The following is a 17,629-nucleotide window of genomic DNA, read 5'->3' as shown; positions in this document are numbered from 1 at the left end:
CGTTTTGTTCGGTTCCCACTTGAATTAGCAAAGTTTATTGTCCTCATTTTCCAATGAACACGGCAATTTTCATTCTTTTCGTTTCAGCGTAAATATTTGTGTACATACTATATTGTCGTAGCACTTGTAACTTGAAAGAATGAGGTGAGAGATTTTATTTTAAAATTCAAAACAATGCGCAACCGATTGACACCACACAAAGCGGAACGAGCACTTTTCGAACGAGAGAAATACAAAACCATGACAACAATCATCACAATTTTCTATAAATTCATGCATGTGTTTACTTTTGTATCAGAAGACCGGCGATCTGTTCGGCTCATGTGTTATTGACATCGAATCATATTTCACAATATTGTCGGAGTCTCGCCTTTCTCGTGCTCTATGCCGACGGAATCGTAAACATTGAAGGAGAAAATAGAACGGTGTGATGTGGTTTGTAAAGTTCAAAATGACAAAATCCCGACGAAAGCTAGCAATTTTATTCGGGAATATATATGTGAAATTTGATTGAATCGGATGTCGAATTGGGTGATCATCCCATATTTTATCATGACTTCATGTTTCTTTCGGCTATGATTAGGAGTGGTCGTAGCCCATTAATTAAATGTTTTTGCTTTGATCATTTGAAGAAATCTTACATTTGATTCAAAAATAACCATTTCAATCTCATTGAGTCAGATCAAAAGATAAAGTCAATTTCGAAGAGAAAAAAAAACCTCATCTCATCTGGTTGAAATTCAAACATTGTTACCAGATCTCAGATTTTGATCTCAGATTGTAGATCTCAGATTTTCTTTAATACAAACGAGGTGCAAACAAGTGCAGGCTGTCATTTTCATCACGGTCTATGGGCTTGTAAAACAATCATAATGAAATCAAAACTAATAGCTCATTCATAACTGAAATGCAAAAATAAAAGAAGAAAAACATACGAAAAGATTTACAAAAAAAAAAAAAAATGTAGAAATTTCTTTTTCGCATAAGTGCCGTGGTGTACAATTTCGCTAGCTCAAAATATCTACTTTTTCTTTCAATTTTTTTGTTGTTGCTCTCACGTTGGTCTGCTCTGCTTTACATTTACACAACACACTTTTTCTTTTGCTCAGTATGCAACATTTTCGCATTTTCTCGTCTCAAGTTTTTTTTTTTTCATTTTTCGCTATATTTTACTTTCATTGTCGATTGTCTAACACGCGCACGCGCTGCCGAACGAAACTGCACCGTGCTATTAAATGTATGTGTGTGTTTGTGTTCCAATCAACGATTAAAAAGCAAAACGAACGTGCACACAATTTGATCGGCATTATTACAGAAAAAAATCAATTTAATGAAACTAAACTCTCAACGATTGGAATTAACATTTCCATTTCAAGCGTAACCGCCGCTTTTTTTTCTTCTTCTTTCTTTCTTTCTCAATGCAAGTGCCTGATTATGTTTTAACTATGTTGAAACATGCAAATCGATTCGATTGATTGCGCTGACATAATGAAATGCTAATTTTGCTTTCGATATTCAGTGTATTTTTATTGAAAAAAAAACAATGCAGAAAAAAAGTAAGTTTTCGTCCGTTGTTCTAGGAGATAAGTTCGAATCCTTTGGCCTTGCAATCGAATCGACAGTGTTTCTTACAAAAGAAAGTGGCATTAAAACGCGAATAAATGCGCAAATTAAGTAATTAAAAAAGTGTACAAATGACACGAACTGACAAAAGCCGGAATCAATTCCGTCACTTGACAACTGACACGTATTTAAAGTGTTGTTCTTTTCCACATTTGAAATGAACACGAAGTCATTAAGCTTCTAATTTGTTTTGGTTAATTTCAACAAAAGTTAATCATCAACATCCAAAGTACCGTTGATTTTCGGCATTTTAAGAGCACTTCCTTATTTTAAACTGGATCACCGCAATTATGGTTCTTCTGACCCGAAATTGCGACTCTGGCCAGCGGTAGTAATTATCTTTGTTTTTATTTGAGTCATTAGATGTGTGTAACATTTCAATGACTTTATTTTTGGACCAATTTCCACTCGGTGTTTTTTTTCTTCTAACAAAGTCAAATTAATGAAGGCCTAAAACTTCGATGCTGTCCGACTAATTCGAGAAAAAAAAATTAGATTAGGCGTTAAACAGCTCCGGAATAAAGTGGTCGAAACAAAGAGACTTGCATTTTGACATGTATTGTGGTCGAAGTTTTTTTTAGTAATATCCAGACATTAGCGCCTTTTGATGTGTCGAATCGCGTGAGACGAGACTATCAATGTGTATGGTCATTTTGAATGGAGACAACCTCAATGGTTGGTAATTTATTGTACTTGCGTTGGAATAATGTGTTAATTTGGCTCAGTGTCAAATGATAATTTTCGATAGTTTTTGTTTGGCTTAGAAACAATGCCCGAAAGCATTGAGTCCATCAATCGTTGTTGATCACGAGCAAAAAACTACTCGGCTTTGTTACAGAATGGTGAACCATGGCTTGAAATCCGATTTAACTGCCCGCGCGTCAATCTAATTGAGTATTACCATTGCCAGTCCATTCTTCATTAATCTAAATAGCTCGACCGAGGCGTTCCTCAATAAAGTCTAATGAATTTTCTTACTCTGAATGCGATTGTTGACACCGGGTCAATAAAACAGGTGTGAACATATGTTTGAATTGAAGCCGATTGTACCGCCTATGCTGTGAAACGAACTTGAAAACAACTCAATCGTGGATTTTTGTAGGAAAAATCAACAATTGGAATTTGCATTTCAAATTCGTTTGCTTTTCAAACGAATGTTTTGATGTACTACTACACAAATGCCAACGCTGGAAACATTACAGCACATTTCAGTGAAATGTGTGGAGGCATGCAAATAGATTCAGTTGATTACAATAACAGCTTGTGTTTTTTTAGTAACTCTTTAATTCATACACCTGAATGTGTAAGGTGGCATCTAAAATCGATTTTATTATACAGTTAAGAGAAACAAATTTTCTTACCCTCTGCCTCATAATCGTAGTATTCTTCACTTTCGCCGCGCAAACAAGACGCAATGCCACGTGACGTGCGCCGATCGTGGCTACGTTCTTTGTCGTACGCATAGCGTTCGTCGGGTGTTATTGTCGCACAATTCATGTTTAAAAATCCGATTATTATCTCACCAAATTGCGTCTTTCAATTTTCCCAATCCATTCACTTAATTCATAACAGACAAAAAAGTGCCGCTACTTTGGATATCTCAATTTTAATCGTTAGTTCAATTGTTGCGTTTGGCGACAAATCGAAAATTTGATGTTATTTATTTTCGTAAATCGTATGGCATTTTGTCAACAAAATGAAAATTGCATAAGATGTATTTAGTTTGGGCCATTATTTTCTGTATGTACTCGATTAGTTATTCACTTTGAGCTTTCGTTTTCACTGTTTCGTTTATGTTTTTGTCTGTTGTTTGTTTATTCAGGAAGTTGAATGTTTATTTGGTGCCATTATTCTTCGTTCACCTCTTTTGGTTGAGTCTTGAGCTAAGGCGTTCGCTGTGTGCGTTTATTATTTTTTGTTACTGGAATTTAAATAGACTTTTAATTATAGGTTTCAATGCATTCGCCTTCGTCTGAATCAATATGAATATAATTTCGATTTCGACACGATACCATTTTGTGTGTATGTGAGTGTGTAAGTGTGCAAAGTGTAATTGACGGTTGTTTTGTCCAACAAAAATTACCTTTTAACCGTTGTAAAAAGGCTGGTGAGCATGATAATGGTTAAACCAATTCGTCAAGTTGCATAGACATGCTTGATTCGTTGGCGACAATAGGAAATTGCCCATAAAATTACGTTTCATGTGGCCTGAATCGGCCCCAAATTGGGAATGCATTTTTGATTATCCCTTCGAAAATGGGCCTCATTAGTGGAGTCACAACGCAATCGTTCCACCAATCATGAATTATTTATAATAATAAAAAAACTGCAGATTCATCAATCGACTTGTAAACTGTCAGCGGTATTTTATCATTAGATCACGATTTGGACGCTTTATGGATAATACATGAGGGAATCACGGCACGAAATTAAGAATATGCCGCATTTGCATGTCATTGCCAATAAAAATGACAATCAAAACATCGAATCATCATTAACTAACAACCACTCTTGAAGGAAATTGCCGACTACGAAACTGTAGCGAACGAAGAAACGTATGATTCTCGAACAAAACATTCTGACCGATCAAAACGAATCGATTTCAATCTATGCAGATCAAACAAAATACTGTTTTTCCTCTTTCTTTCTCTCTCTCTCTCTCTCTCGTCCAAATCTTAGATTTAAAAAAGAGTTCAATTCGCCTCATTTCATTTGAGTGGCTTCGAAAAATCAAGTTTTTGATTGAAATTTATTTGTCACGGTTCGCTTTGTTTCCGTGTTCTTCCATAGAGATAATTCATTGTTTGGTTGTCGTCACTGGAAATTATTGAATTGCTGTTCGGTCGGGTAATTTGTTGGATGTCGTCGTCGCCGCCGCGAAGGGAAAAGATCATGGACGTGAGCCAGAATGATGGACGATGCGGTAGGTCAATAAAACGAAAGGCGATAGAAGAAATTGATACGGCCCACGAAATCGTGAAGATGTTCATTTCATGGAGAAGAAGAAAAAATAGTTGGATTTCTCTATCGAAGCCAAAAACTGACAAAATGTTCGTGTGCGATCACGATACCAACAAATCAATAGGAAGAACCAAAAAAAAAAAACACAAGTAATGACAAACGGCAATGACCGAAAAATAATTATAGATTCCAAATTTAGCCATTTGAATGTTATGCAGCCAAGTTGGAAGGGAGAGAGAGGAGAGCGAAAGAGCAGCGTTCTTTCGGGTGATGATGATGATTGATGACAAAACAAATCGTGCTCTGAATGACTCAAGGAATTCATTTAACGTAGAAATTAAGTAATTGATTTTGAAGGAAGCCATATTTTGACGATTTCTTTTCTAAAATTATACTTCCACGAATATCCATTCTAGGAGATTTTCTTCGTCTGGATTGAATTACAATTGCTTTGAATTTCAACAGAGTGCCTGGATTTATGATCAACTTGGAATTTCTATTTCCGCTGTATGAATGAAAATCGCTTTATTCAAATGATTTCAAGAACTCTCTCTCCCTCCTGAAATTGGAATAATCATAATCTAGAAATGTGTGTCGATGTTTGAGAGGCGCTTTCAACACTTGAATTGAATGCTATTGTTCGAAAACTTCCGTATGTTATGCTTCCATCTGACAAAATAAAAATGGAATCAATAGAATTAGGTTTGGTCAGAGATAAAATTCGATTGGGCTGTACTTTTTGGTGTGTTTAGTTTTGGATTGTTGTAGATAACTTCGTCGGGGCTTGTTTAAGAGCAACAAATTACAAGCATCACACATAAAGAAGAAGAACAACAGCTGTTTTTAAAGCGTACATCGAAACAAAAAAAAACAGAGATCTCCAATGATATTTCATTTGAAATGGAACAATGCAACAAGCTATGACCGTATTGAAAGGCAGGTATAGGCGCAGTCTTCCTTGTTTGAACCTGTGCACGTCGTTTCAGAACCTTTGCCTATTTGGGTCATCATTCAAGTGATAATCATGATATTTTCTGTAAAAATTGAAAGACTCGACAGGTAAAATCTGGAATAAGTCGATGTTTCGAAATGCACTTTTTCTGGTTCTCTCGTATTTTACTCTATTCATTACTTTATGAAGCCATATGGGACGAGAATTGAGAAATTGAAAAGAACAACAGAAGAAAAAACAGAGTTTTCTTTCGTCCGAGTTCTTTTTTCGAAAACCTTTATGTTTCATCTGCTTTGGGTTCTGTGGTTTGGTTGTATTTTCTGAATCTGTGCGCAATTGCAGAGTGCGGTTTTCTGAAGAAAAACGAATCCATTTCGAAATATGTTCGCAGGCCGCACCAAATCACAGCATATTTCGTTCATAAAAATCCAGCCATCAGTAGCTGGTATATGAAAAAATAACATTGCAACGAATAATCTAGCGTCGTAAAATGGTTTGCTATTTGCCTTCATTTCGGCTAGAGTCTTGTTTACAAAGCCGTGTGTGTTTTAGTCAGTGAAATTCATTTGTACAAAATGTCATTGTTGCCTTGTCGCGCGGAACACAGTACGGAGACGACGAAAGATTTATGACCGAATGAATCATCCAAAAATAAAAACACATCCAGAGTAATAAAGTACTTGCACGAGTCGAGTGTAGTGAACGATCGAAACGACATTGTGCGACACAAGCATTACAAAATGTGCATTGCACCCGAAAAACACACGCTCAGTTTGATATGTCGTGTCGAAGTGTCGTTTAACAAACGAAATGTTTTCGATGGGAGCGATTGCGACTGTGCGTCGTTTTGTTGGTGCTTCCATTTCACCATATCAACTGTGCTCGCCTAATTATACACTAAAAGCATATTACCACTGTTTTCACCCTTCACGGTAAACGTGTAAAAGCAGCAACAAATATAGACGGAATTAGACTCCAGAATGAAAATGTTATTAAATTGACATGTCAAATCGAAATTCATTTTCCATCACCTGTTTCGAACTATCAAAAAACTTTCACTCAACGTGAGATTATATAAAAATAAGACGTTTTATGGACGAGGCCCTCGTCACGAGGGTGACGCTCGATTAACGAACATACAGTCGAAATGACGAAAAAACACGTGCTTTGGCTTATGAAGCTGATGAAAATGGACGATCAACATGGCAAAAATTTCTTTTATTTTCATTTCGTTTGCATGAAACGAGATCTTTTTTTCTCGCTCAGTTCTGACCAAGGGAAACGCCAAAATGTTGCGGTATCTATTTGGCCGATGGTTTTGCAGGTGACAGTGTCAAAGACACGTTAACCACAATTTCAATCCGGCGGATGTGTTTGGTTTTTTTATGCAATATCTGATGTGTAGTGAAACGATGATGTTCACGATATTGATGATGAGTTTCATTGCGATGGGAACATCGTTCAATTTGTTGTGGAATGTGTTGTTGCTTTTCATTCTCTCTTCCTCTCTCTTGCTTCTCGAAACCTTATTTTTCAACAAGCTGATCAATTTATTGCGTACATTTTGATGCGAATAATCTGAAATTTCTATACGCTAGAGCCAACGATTTAATATATACGCACCGAAGATTATATATTTATTTTGTGTTTTTCTTGTTTAGTTTTCGTTTTTCAACAGCGGAAAAGGCTGTGTTTTCTGTTGATTGTTTACAAAACTATAATCAAACAAAAGAGATTAGCGAATGAAATGAACGGAGCGCGTATACGAAAATAGTTTTGGTCGATTACGGCAAGCATGAGCCAGTGAAAATCGCTTGTGGTAAGCGAAAGAGGTTTTTTTTTTATTCATTCGTTCGTTCATTCGTTCGATCGTCATGTTTTGCGTTGATGTTCAATTTTCCGTGATGAGTTTCGATAAATTGGTCATACTGTTCGTGAGAACGTTGAGTGTTCGAAGCGATGCGGAAAAGCGAGTGAATTCCAAATTCGATTTCTAACTGCTCGTTGTACATATGTATGAATTGCGATAATTGTTGATATCGAGCGGGCCGCGGGAGAGAAAAAATTTAGGCCATTTAATGGATATTTCAAATGTGCAATTAAAAAAAAAGTTTCCAAATTGAAATTGCATCCATTTATTTCCAGTTAGATCAGATCAGTATCTGTGTGTGATCATTTCGAAACTGTTTCTATTATACTTGTTATGATCGACTTGGAACAATGGTCGCGTGTCGATGTGGCCACCGATCTCGTATAAACAATGAACTTCAACGGAATAGCATTTTTTTATTAGATTGATAAAATGATAAATGCTCATCAAAATCAATTCAATTCAATTTAATCGCAATAAATCTATTTCGGCCAGCTTCAGACTCTATTATTACAAGAGTATAGAAAAAAAATTGGACTAATTGTTGCTGAAAAATAATGAAGTGTATTTGTCAGGTTATACTTTGATGTTGGATTTCAACAGTGTGATGTGCTGATGTGTGAGCATCTAGCGACCGAGTAAACAATGAATGAACAAAAACCGAAATTCATTTTAAATTGATTGGTCAATCAAAATATGACAAACTACCGAAGCATAACGTTGGTTTTCATTCTGAAAATTGTGTGGTTCGGCCGAACAGACAGACAAAGCAACGATAGAACGTTGTCGAAATTCAAATCAAAACGACCGCAAAACAATTGTGCGATTGTTGGAAGTGCCAGTGTTCGTATGGCTGAACGATTTCGAGTTAAGGGCAAAATGGTATGTGTGGAAATTTCGAATCAAGGCCAAAACTTCATAAAACCAGAATCGTTCAGTCTTTTTTGTTCTTCATCGCAATGAATAAACGAAATCCGCGCTTGAATGTTCGCCGCTGGCAAATCGGATGCGAAATTCTGCATGCGAACTGTCGTTGGCAACACGCCAATGAAATTATTTATTTAACTCCTCGTTTCGTATCATGAATTTTTTTTCTCAGTCGATCGTGTGGAAGAAAGGAGTCGTCAGCATGGCGCAAGACTTGTGTTGAATATTTAAAATAGATGCCAACACTAGTTTTTTTCGCTAGTTTTTTTTTCCGGTAATTTTCGTACTAGGAATAGATTTTTGAGCTTACATTTTCAATTCTCTCTAATGTGGCTACAAACGATTTTCGGTGTGAACGAGCCAAAAAGAAACAGTCGTTCCGAGCACATTTTAAGTGTCTGGTGCTATCGGGCGCACACATTTTAGTTGAATGCGTGACAAATTACTCGCGTTTACTTCATGTCAAGGTTAATTGAAAAGAAATCCGCCAAAATGACGATGGGAATAACACTCACAATCCACAACTACTTCTGCAATAGACAGAGAACACACAACATTTACCATCAACTGTGTTGTTGATGTGTACTTGGTTTCGTCCATTAAAATTGTGTCTGAATAATTTATGAGTGTTTACATGATGCGTTCACTGATTGCGTCTCCAGTTTTAAATTCAGACTTTTACCGCTTTGCTCATTAGGCTGAGCATCATCTATTGCGATTTTATCGCGCCCAAAAATTTAATTGCAGACAACAATTTATGCGCAGTGAATATATATAGACGAAGGCAAAAAAGAAATAACGTGGTCATTTTTGTTTCTCTTCTATAAACATATGCGTAATTTTGAAGCCATTTACCCGTGATGAATTGGGCAGGACCCAATTCGACCCGAATGAAAGTAATTGCACGGCGAGTTTATTCAACGAAAAAAAAAAATAAATCAGTCCGCTCGATGGACTCGAACTCTGAAAATAGCGGATATCTTTAAAAATAAATCGATACACATTATTTTTTGCACGCGTCAATTTTCTGAATCGATAAAAGGCGCAATTGAAATCTGGTTTCTCCGATTTGGATCAAATTAGCCTAGAAACAAATTAAGTCGTCAACGGTAGTTGATAAATCGATCGGAAGACTTCCCTATAATCTTTTCTCATTTTCTTAAGACGATTCATTTTAATATCGTTTGGACGAGAGAGAGAGAGAGAGAGAGAGAGCGAGAGAGAGAGAGAGAGAGAGAGAGAAGGCAAAGACAAGGCATTCACTGTGTATCGAACAATGCGTGAAATACGGCGTGAATTTGGTGCCAAAATATTTGTGCTTTTCTATTCAGATGCGCGTGTTTTATTGTCGATTACCACATGAAAGAAATGCCAGCTAACGCATAAGATACTTGGGCTTTGTTGTTCTTCTGTGTGCTCTGTTAGTTTCTGTATAGACTGTTCTTTTACTGCTTCTTTTTTTTATTGCAGTTTATTTACACAAATAAAATTCAGCTCTCTCATCCTCTCGCTAATAATACTCATCTAACAGTTTATTAGATTGGTCGTTTTATTTTTTGCATGCGTTCGTTTTCAAAAATGACCAACCAAACGGTTCTACGCTAAAAATGAGATCACAATAAATAGACATGAAAGCAGCGTGGAAATTATGGTTGTTTTGCGTTTCAAAACAAAAACGAAAAATGTCACCGAAATGAGGGAAAGAAACCGCAATAAATAATATGATCCACGGAATGCGACCGACTCAATAAATCGAATGAGAGAAAATGTATACGTTTCAATGCGAATAAATCATATGTTTTATTCATGTTCGCTTGGCTCGACCACCGCAAAAATCCTAAACAGAACGTGAAAATAGTATTATTTCTTTTTTTAATTTCAGTTCATGACAATTTTTGAATGTTTCACATTTGTTTCAGTCGTGTTTTTTTTTTGTTGTTGCCATTGTCGTCGTTGGTCAGTGTTCATTTGCAAATATTTTGGTTTTAAATGTGGAAAAAAAACAACGCAAAATAATTTGTCAAAGTAAATTCTTCCGCCTTGACACAAAATTAATAATGGGACGGGTCGGTTGCTAAAAACTCCATAAATTATCGTTATGTGAAATTTCATGCCAATAAATATCGAATGATATATTCAGAATGTTGGCACAGGCATCAAAAAACATCCATTGTTGTAATGATAAAGCCGTTTTGCTCAAACTAAATGACTCAAAGCCGTCCAAATAAATCATGTTGCAAATATTGCCATTGAATTTATATCAAGATAAGAAGCAAATGAAAACAATTCACTGATAAAATGGATCATGTTTTTGGGAATTTTCGTACCAGTATGCGAGTGATAACAGTGGTACTCATGATGATGATGATGACGACGGCAACTGACTTCATCAACGCTACTCTTGTGAACGCATTTCAATCGACTCACATCACAGCCGTGCGAAATTCAGAATCGATCCGTGAACATTTTCACATGATTAGTTCCCACCGCCGACACACACATCCTTTTGCCACGAACAATGATTTGCGTTGTGATCAAAGTCAGGAAAGAGATCGTAAAATTCCAGACACGATAAGCGCTTATGGGAAAAGGAACACAAGGCATTAATGTGTGTTTGTGCGGCATTCAAACAGAAATGAAAGAAGGAGAGAGGAGACGAAAGAAGAAAAAAAACGCTATGGCAAACAACAACCCCTGCATTTTTGTTTTCGGTATTGGCTCATAGCAAACACAAACGTAACGAAACACTCAGTTGTCAGCGACTTTTTCTCATTCGTTGTCATCATGGCGAACGAATAAACAAAACAAAAGTACAACCGACCAAATATCACATGAAAGTTAGTGCATTTCCGGTGGTGTAAGGCTAAAAGGTGTGCAATTAAAAAGAAATTCTATTTCCATTCATGACAAAAGCACCTTGCCCGAACAGGAGGGTGCGATTCATGTATGTTTTGAATTTTGATATTTTCCGTTTTTTTTTACTCTGGTTGTCGACGTATTTTCATTCGATTCCATATGACAATTCACAGGCGCATACACGCACACAACGATTTTGAGTTGGGAACACTGTCAACACTAGAATTACATTCGCCTGTTTTCAAACAAAGCAGCTATTCGCCTACGAAATTATATTCATTTGATTCAGATTCTCATTGTAAATTCAATAACACTGAAATTGTGCAGTCGTCACAATAGCCTCACCTTATTTTTCTTTTTTCGTTCACAAACACACACACACACATACACTTCACTCTGGAATTTGCAGTTATTTTATCTTGTTTATAAACTCTTTTTTTGCGTATATTTCCGATATTTGCACAAAAACCAAATTCAATTTAATTCTCTTCTTTGTTGATTTTTTTCTTCTATTTTATCAAACTGAACAAAAAAAAAACAACACTGCACATTGCAATCTCTAATTGTTTTATTCGATTGATATCGACTCAGAAAATTATAACTTGTCCATAGATTCGTTTTGTATTCGCGCTCGCGTTCGTTCATTCGATGCACACTCGGTATCGTGGTTCGACGTTTGTGCAGTTCGAAATACCGTATACAACTGACAACACTCCATTCGGTTGACTCATGCCGAGCACCGTCGATGTGTTGTGTTGTGTTGTGCTCTACGCATGCCGCATATGAACGAACGTACGTTGGCACGTATGCGGCATGTTTGGCGTGCGGCATCACAAGATTAAGATCGATCGTTTTCTGTCTGTTCGCCGGTTCAAAACTAAGATAACAAAACAACAGTTCATACATCTTCGAATAAAACGTAGCATTTAACTAATCATCATATTTATTGCACTAATCGTGTTCGAACGAACAATAAAAAGTCTGTCACCGCTTACTCTATTCAGATTTTCATCCAACCGATTCCTTTTCAATTTTAATTCCGACTAATGCTCGTGATATCTGCATGATTCGAACGATGCAAAGTGCAGCAGAGGGCTTTGCCTTCCATATCAAACTGCGGATTGTACTTTAAAATGCGATTATTTATTCAAATCCATACGTACGCTTTGCAGCATTCTCCTGCAGTATTATTCTAGTGCTGTTGCTGCGGTTGTTAGTTTATAATATTATTCGGCAAATTCGATGGCCGTTTCATGGTTGGTTTGATTTCCACTTGGCTACGGTTACGTATCGTTTGTATTATGCCGCTGGCACAGCACTGCATTCGGCCTTTTTTTCTCTCTCTGTGTGTGTGTTCATTTCTTGTGTTTATTTATTAAATCATCGTGAACCATCAGAAATATATGACGTTTATGCTCGGTATAATAAACAATAAACGGTGCTGATATAACTCATAAGATTGTTCCAGATTGTTGAATTGGCGTGCACATAACGAACGATTTTTTTCGATTGTTTTTACAAATAATGTAAGCATCTGAGTTTCGGAACGGACACAAAAAAACACATTCATAATCATATCGTTTGTTATTTTTTTTTTCAATGAAGTGAGGTTCTGTGACTTTCAAATCAACAATGGATCATCGCTTGATAGGATTGTATGTTGGGTGTGAAAACCTCTTGATAAACCACTTTGTTTGCATAAAGGTTTTATCAAAAAGCAAATAATTATCATTATTCTTATAAAATTGACCCTTTTTTTTTTCTTTAAATAAGAATTCCGATTTTTATGTAACGATAAAAAATCCGATGGGATTGATAGCGGCCAATTATGAACAAAGATAACGACAATAGAATGCATGGAAATGAGTTTTCCGCCGACGATGAATTATTGCATATTTCAAAGTTTCACTTTCAATGCACGTGAAACACACGTTCAATTCAACGTACGGAACGACCTTTTATTCACTTCCAACCAAATTTTATGTGGAAAGCAAACCGAAACAATATTGACGTACACTACGACGACTATGCACATGTGAATATGGTAACAAAAGATCACCAGAAGCAGAAAATTTGCATGAATTTTCTCACGCAGCCCACCAGCGAAACCATTAGTCGAAAACTCAACTGAGTGGAAAGGAGAAATGAGACCACAACAATTCGATGGAAACGAAATGAGCTTCACATTTGGCATACGTACATCGTATGCGGTTCGGTGTGGTTCTTTTTTTAATATCAAAATGTGTGATTATATCAGTTTAGTTCGTTGAAATTGAGTGTGGTGGCTTGCATAAGAATCGTAAATGGTAATGTGTGCACAAAATAGACTTTCGTCATTCAGGCCAGCAATTTGTATCCAAAAGGAGGCGAATGAAACTTTGCTACCAAACGATACATCCAATTAGTGGCAAACAACTAATAAAAAAATGAATGAGAAATTAAATGAGATTCCCTCGAAATGGGTGAGAACTTCACATTCTTCGCTTTTGTCGACTGAATGAAATGGAAGAGTTACGAGGCGCATCGAAAGATATGAGATTGCACTCGCTTTTTAAGAGCTTGTTGTCACAGTCAATAGCAGTAGTTCTTCTCGTTTTGTGTCGGTTCAACACAAAAATTTCTTTTAAAAACAATTTGTTGTAGATCATTTACCGTTTTTATGCCAAAATTCATTACAGGAAATATTTCAAGACGCTGTATTTAGACTGAATTCGTGTTTTTTTTTCTCTCCTGATATCCGCTCTTTAGTGATGCATTCTGACATACACTGTCTTGCTTCAACTTGATTACCCAATGTTTGAAATCATCGACAATAAATTCTAAAATGAAATGAAAAATCGGTGAAGCGCGTTTTTGCTCAGCTACCGTGTGTCTGTGTGCACAAGCGCGATAATCATGATGCATACGATTTTCATAGATTTTTCTCCTTCCGAAGTGTTCATAAATCTAAATTACTATACATCTGGTAAATTCTAAGAACGCGATTCAAGAACCGTGCACTATTTTTACATTTCACTTTTGAAGTGCATCCAGTACGAAAACGAAATACATTTGAGACGGTGGCGGGCGTTGGTGGCGGTATAGTAACTATACTTTAGTTTTGTCTAATCTTTTGCCACCTATAAATAAAAGGCAATGAGAACGCAATGGATAGCGAAAAACCGATGAAGGGAACTTTCTGAAAAATTCACGCACATCACGCAATCTCCGTTATTTTCTTCCGTAACACATATGTTTTATGCTGCAGCACCATTATGACTCGTATGCACTTCAACGCAGAGGGAAACATTTAAAAATAGCATCGTTTGATTATTTTTTTTCCTCTTCCTACAATTGACGTTATTTGTATTTTGAGTGCGCCCATGGAGGAAAACGGGCATGGGCAATGGAATCTAATATGTCTTCAAATGAAAGGAAAACCAAATTGAATTCAGATTTGATTTCAAAATACCCACTGCAAAAGCAAACCATTGAAAAAAAACATGCTATTTACGAAATGCTCGACAACTCACAGCCCCGAAATAAGTGTTTACACACAGGATTCGCTCAACCGAATGATGGAGTTTTGAGAGCACGATTTATAGTCTTAAACAAAATGTTGAAACGGATTTTTTCTTTCGAATCTGGCGCAAATGTTTTGACCGTTTCGGATGGTCGAAGCATCCTATTTTAGTAAATAAATGGCCTGTAATTGTGTGCCGATTGCTTTGGAATTTCTTATATCTAAATCGTTGTATCAGCAATAAACACGAAGTGAAACAGTACGAAATCGTGTAAAACGAGCGCTTGTGATAAGATCTTTCGAACCTCATTTGGTCAGTAGTTGAGCATGAAACGATGATTTTGACCTCGAACACACAGCTCCAATACTCGACCAGTATTTTCAATATAAATGCCTATGATTAAGTCAATGTGATAATAATTTTATTACTTTATTTTCGATTTAACCGTTGGCGCTGAAATGGATACAGTTTATGGCACGCGTATCGACTTCAACGCTTAAGCGACGACCAAGCCGATTGAGGAAATGAATGAAGCGAGCACAAGATAAAAATCAATGCAAAGGAAAAAAAACTGCACTCAAATGAATAGGTTTTGATAGGTGTACAATTATTGTATTGTTATCAGCGATTACTAATCACTGAATGTGTGTATATGCACAGTCGTTTGCATTGCAGCGGCGTGCACCATGCCATCCAAAATGCGATAATTTTCAGTTATGCATTTATATATTCAACGCATAGTTATTATACGTTTTATTGCATAATTTTCGGTTGCGTTTCACCTGACCGAAGTAGTATGCTGTTTTTCTCTTCTCTTTCTCGATTTATTGCTGTTTCTGATCATCTGTTTAGCTTTCTTTTAACACTTTTTCTTACCATAATCTTTCTTTGGTTTTATTGCATTTGTTGTTGTTGTTGTTGTTGTTGTTTTAATGGTTTTCATAAATTATTATGGGAGAAATGCACTCACCTAATGGGCTTGTCAGCGTTGTATTCAGATCCAGGCGCTGCTGAAAGTCAGACGTTTGCGAGAGTTCATCTCCACCGCCATCCAAATAACCTTCACACTCTTCAGGTACTTCACTCAATGTGGGATGTGCATCGAACAGAAATTTGTTCGGTCGACGAATTCGGTCCAATCGAACACGAGGCAATTCCGCAAATAACACATCGGTTAGCTGAATTTTCAAGGGAAACAAAATAAATTACCCAAAAATAACGTACAGAAATTGTTTTAGTTTCAAAAACCAAAACCCAAAGTCAATTCCGAACACATCACGTATCCGACGGAAATTAATGCGAAATTTCCCAAAATGTAAGTCAATTTTATTATGGTTTGCACTCTGGTTAGTTGTCTACACGAGTAAATTTACCTTCTCTTTTTTCGGTGTGGCCGGAAAAATCTTCTCAAGAGAAGAGCAGCGTGCAAAGTTTGAAAAGGGTGTAGTTAGTATTTGTTAGTTTTTGCGAAATGATCGAACATTAAAGTTGGTATCAAAGTGATTTTGAACAATCTGCCAAACAATTTCGAAATTAAGAAGAAAAAAAAACGTCTCTTGTAAACTTACCGAAAGTTCTTCGCTGCAGTATGCTGTGTAGGTTTGTTCGTCTTGTTGCAGGACACAATACAACGGGCTCCATGGCAAATTCTTTAAATTTGTCGTTGGATGTCCTTCGAATTCTGTGTGGGAGAAAATATCGATTATTGCTTCAATTACAAGTTTTCCATTGAACGACAACAGTTTAAAATATCATAAAATGCGAGGCATTCTCATCTAGCGACATCTTGCGTATTTTCTATGGAGCAGATCGGTTTGTAAACGTGCTTTTAAACGCTTTCATCTGAAGCTTTGCTACTTTGATGCGAGTTTAACGTCAAAACTCAGCGTGAGATGGCGTAACCAACCGCACTCAGGCGGCACACGCACATGAAATCGATAGTGGCAGCAATGGCATCAAGATTCATATGAATTTTCAATACATACAATAATCGCATGCTGACTGATAAAAACTCGAAATAAATGCCTAGCACGAGGGTGTCGCGCACTATTCAATCAATTATTCGAGATTATATCGTCCGATTGACAATACAGTCGATAAAATTGCTTGTGTATATTTGCTATTCAGCAACTAAATGACATAATGATTGCCGTCAAACTGATTAAATCACTAGCTGAAATCCGGTCGAAATATATTTCACTCAATCATATGCAAAAAATTCTTTTTTTCAATGCGATTAGAACGTGATGGTGCAAAGCATATTGTTCCGGTGTGTTTTGTTTGGTTTGTTTTAGAACATGAATCAAGAAAGCAGTACATCCGAAGTTTTATGACCTTCTGCCAGAAGAAACAAAGTTGCTGAAGAAAAATCGTTATCGCACACAAACAAATATCGTAACGAAAGAAAAAAAAGGAACAGAGAAACGAATCGAATCGTTTAGCTAAAGCATGTGAAAATGCCGACAAATGCCGAAAGAAGAAGTGCTATCAATTCCGATGTAATGTAAAGTCGCGTGTACGTCAAAATCCTGAATGAATCCCAAGACAGAACCGGTACCGTGTGAATGGTTAATACGAATAATAATCAAAATAGAACGTATGAAAAATGATCCACGAACAACACGCAAAAAGGAGAGAGAGAGAGAGAGAGAGAGAGAGAACGAGAATCAGCATCGAAGTGAAGATGAAACTGAGCCTTCTCTGTATCTCTGGAGTGATGAAAACCACCGATATATTGTATTGTTGCTCGTTTTTATTCACATCGTACACAGATTATGCAATATATATACATCTGTATATACAATTGATGAAAGGTTTGGTTGGTTACGCGTTTTGCACACAGCACAGAGAAAAGCGCACATTTTAGCCATGACAGTGACGATGAAGCGTGGAATGCTGACAACGACGACGACTTGTTTCTTTTTCCTTGTTACACGT

At 36.6% G+C, this 17,629-nt stretch overlaps 1 protein-coding gene across 10 annotated transcripts in view; it reads right to left on the bottom strand.

The window, feature by feature from the left end:
• The window catches only part of LOC129568060 (ras GTPase-activating protein raskol), a 128,715-nt gene that overhangs the window by 59,156 nt on the left and 51,930 nt on the right, over positions 1-17,629 (bottom strand). For 4 of the 10 annotated variants that reach the window (XM_055445640.1, XM_055445649.1, XM_055445604.1 and 1 more), the window contains exons 2-4: positions 16,261-16,373; positions 16,066-16,095; positions 15,663-15,870 (exon numbers count right to left, since the gene is read on the bottom strand). In XM_055445640.1, the coding sequence (XP_055301615.1) occupies positions 15,663-15,870; positions 16,066-16,095; positions 16,261-16,373 (351 nt within the window). Of the gene's footprint in view, positions 1-2,984; positions 3,545-11,534; positions 11,898-15,662; positions 15,871-16,065; positions 16,096-16,260; positions 16,374-17,629 lie in introns of those variants that run through there. The other 6 variants (XM_055445621.1, XM_055445631.1, XM_055445656.1 and 3 more) reach the window with 3 other exon arrangements.

Source organism: Sitodiplosis mosellana, unplaced genomic scaffold, assembly GCF_009176505.1.
Source record: "Sitodiplosis mosellana isolate CC-2019 unplaced genomic scaffold, AAFC_SMos_1.0 Smas_scaffold_1, whole genome shotgun sequence".
In the NCBI taxonomy this organism is placed as follows: Eukaryota; Metazoa; Arthropoda; class Insecta; order Diptera; family Cecidomyiidae; genus Sitodiplosis; species Sitodiplosis mosellana.
The sequence above is the reverse complement of the archived record's forward strand: the minus strand, read 5'-3'. Positions and strand labels throughout refer to the sequence as shown.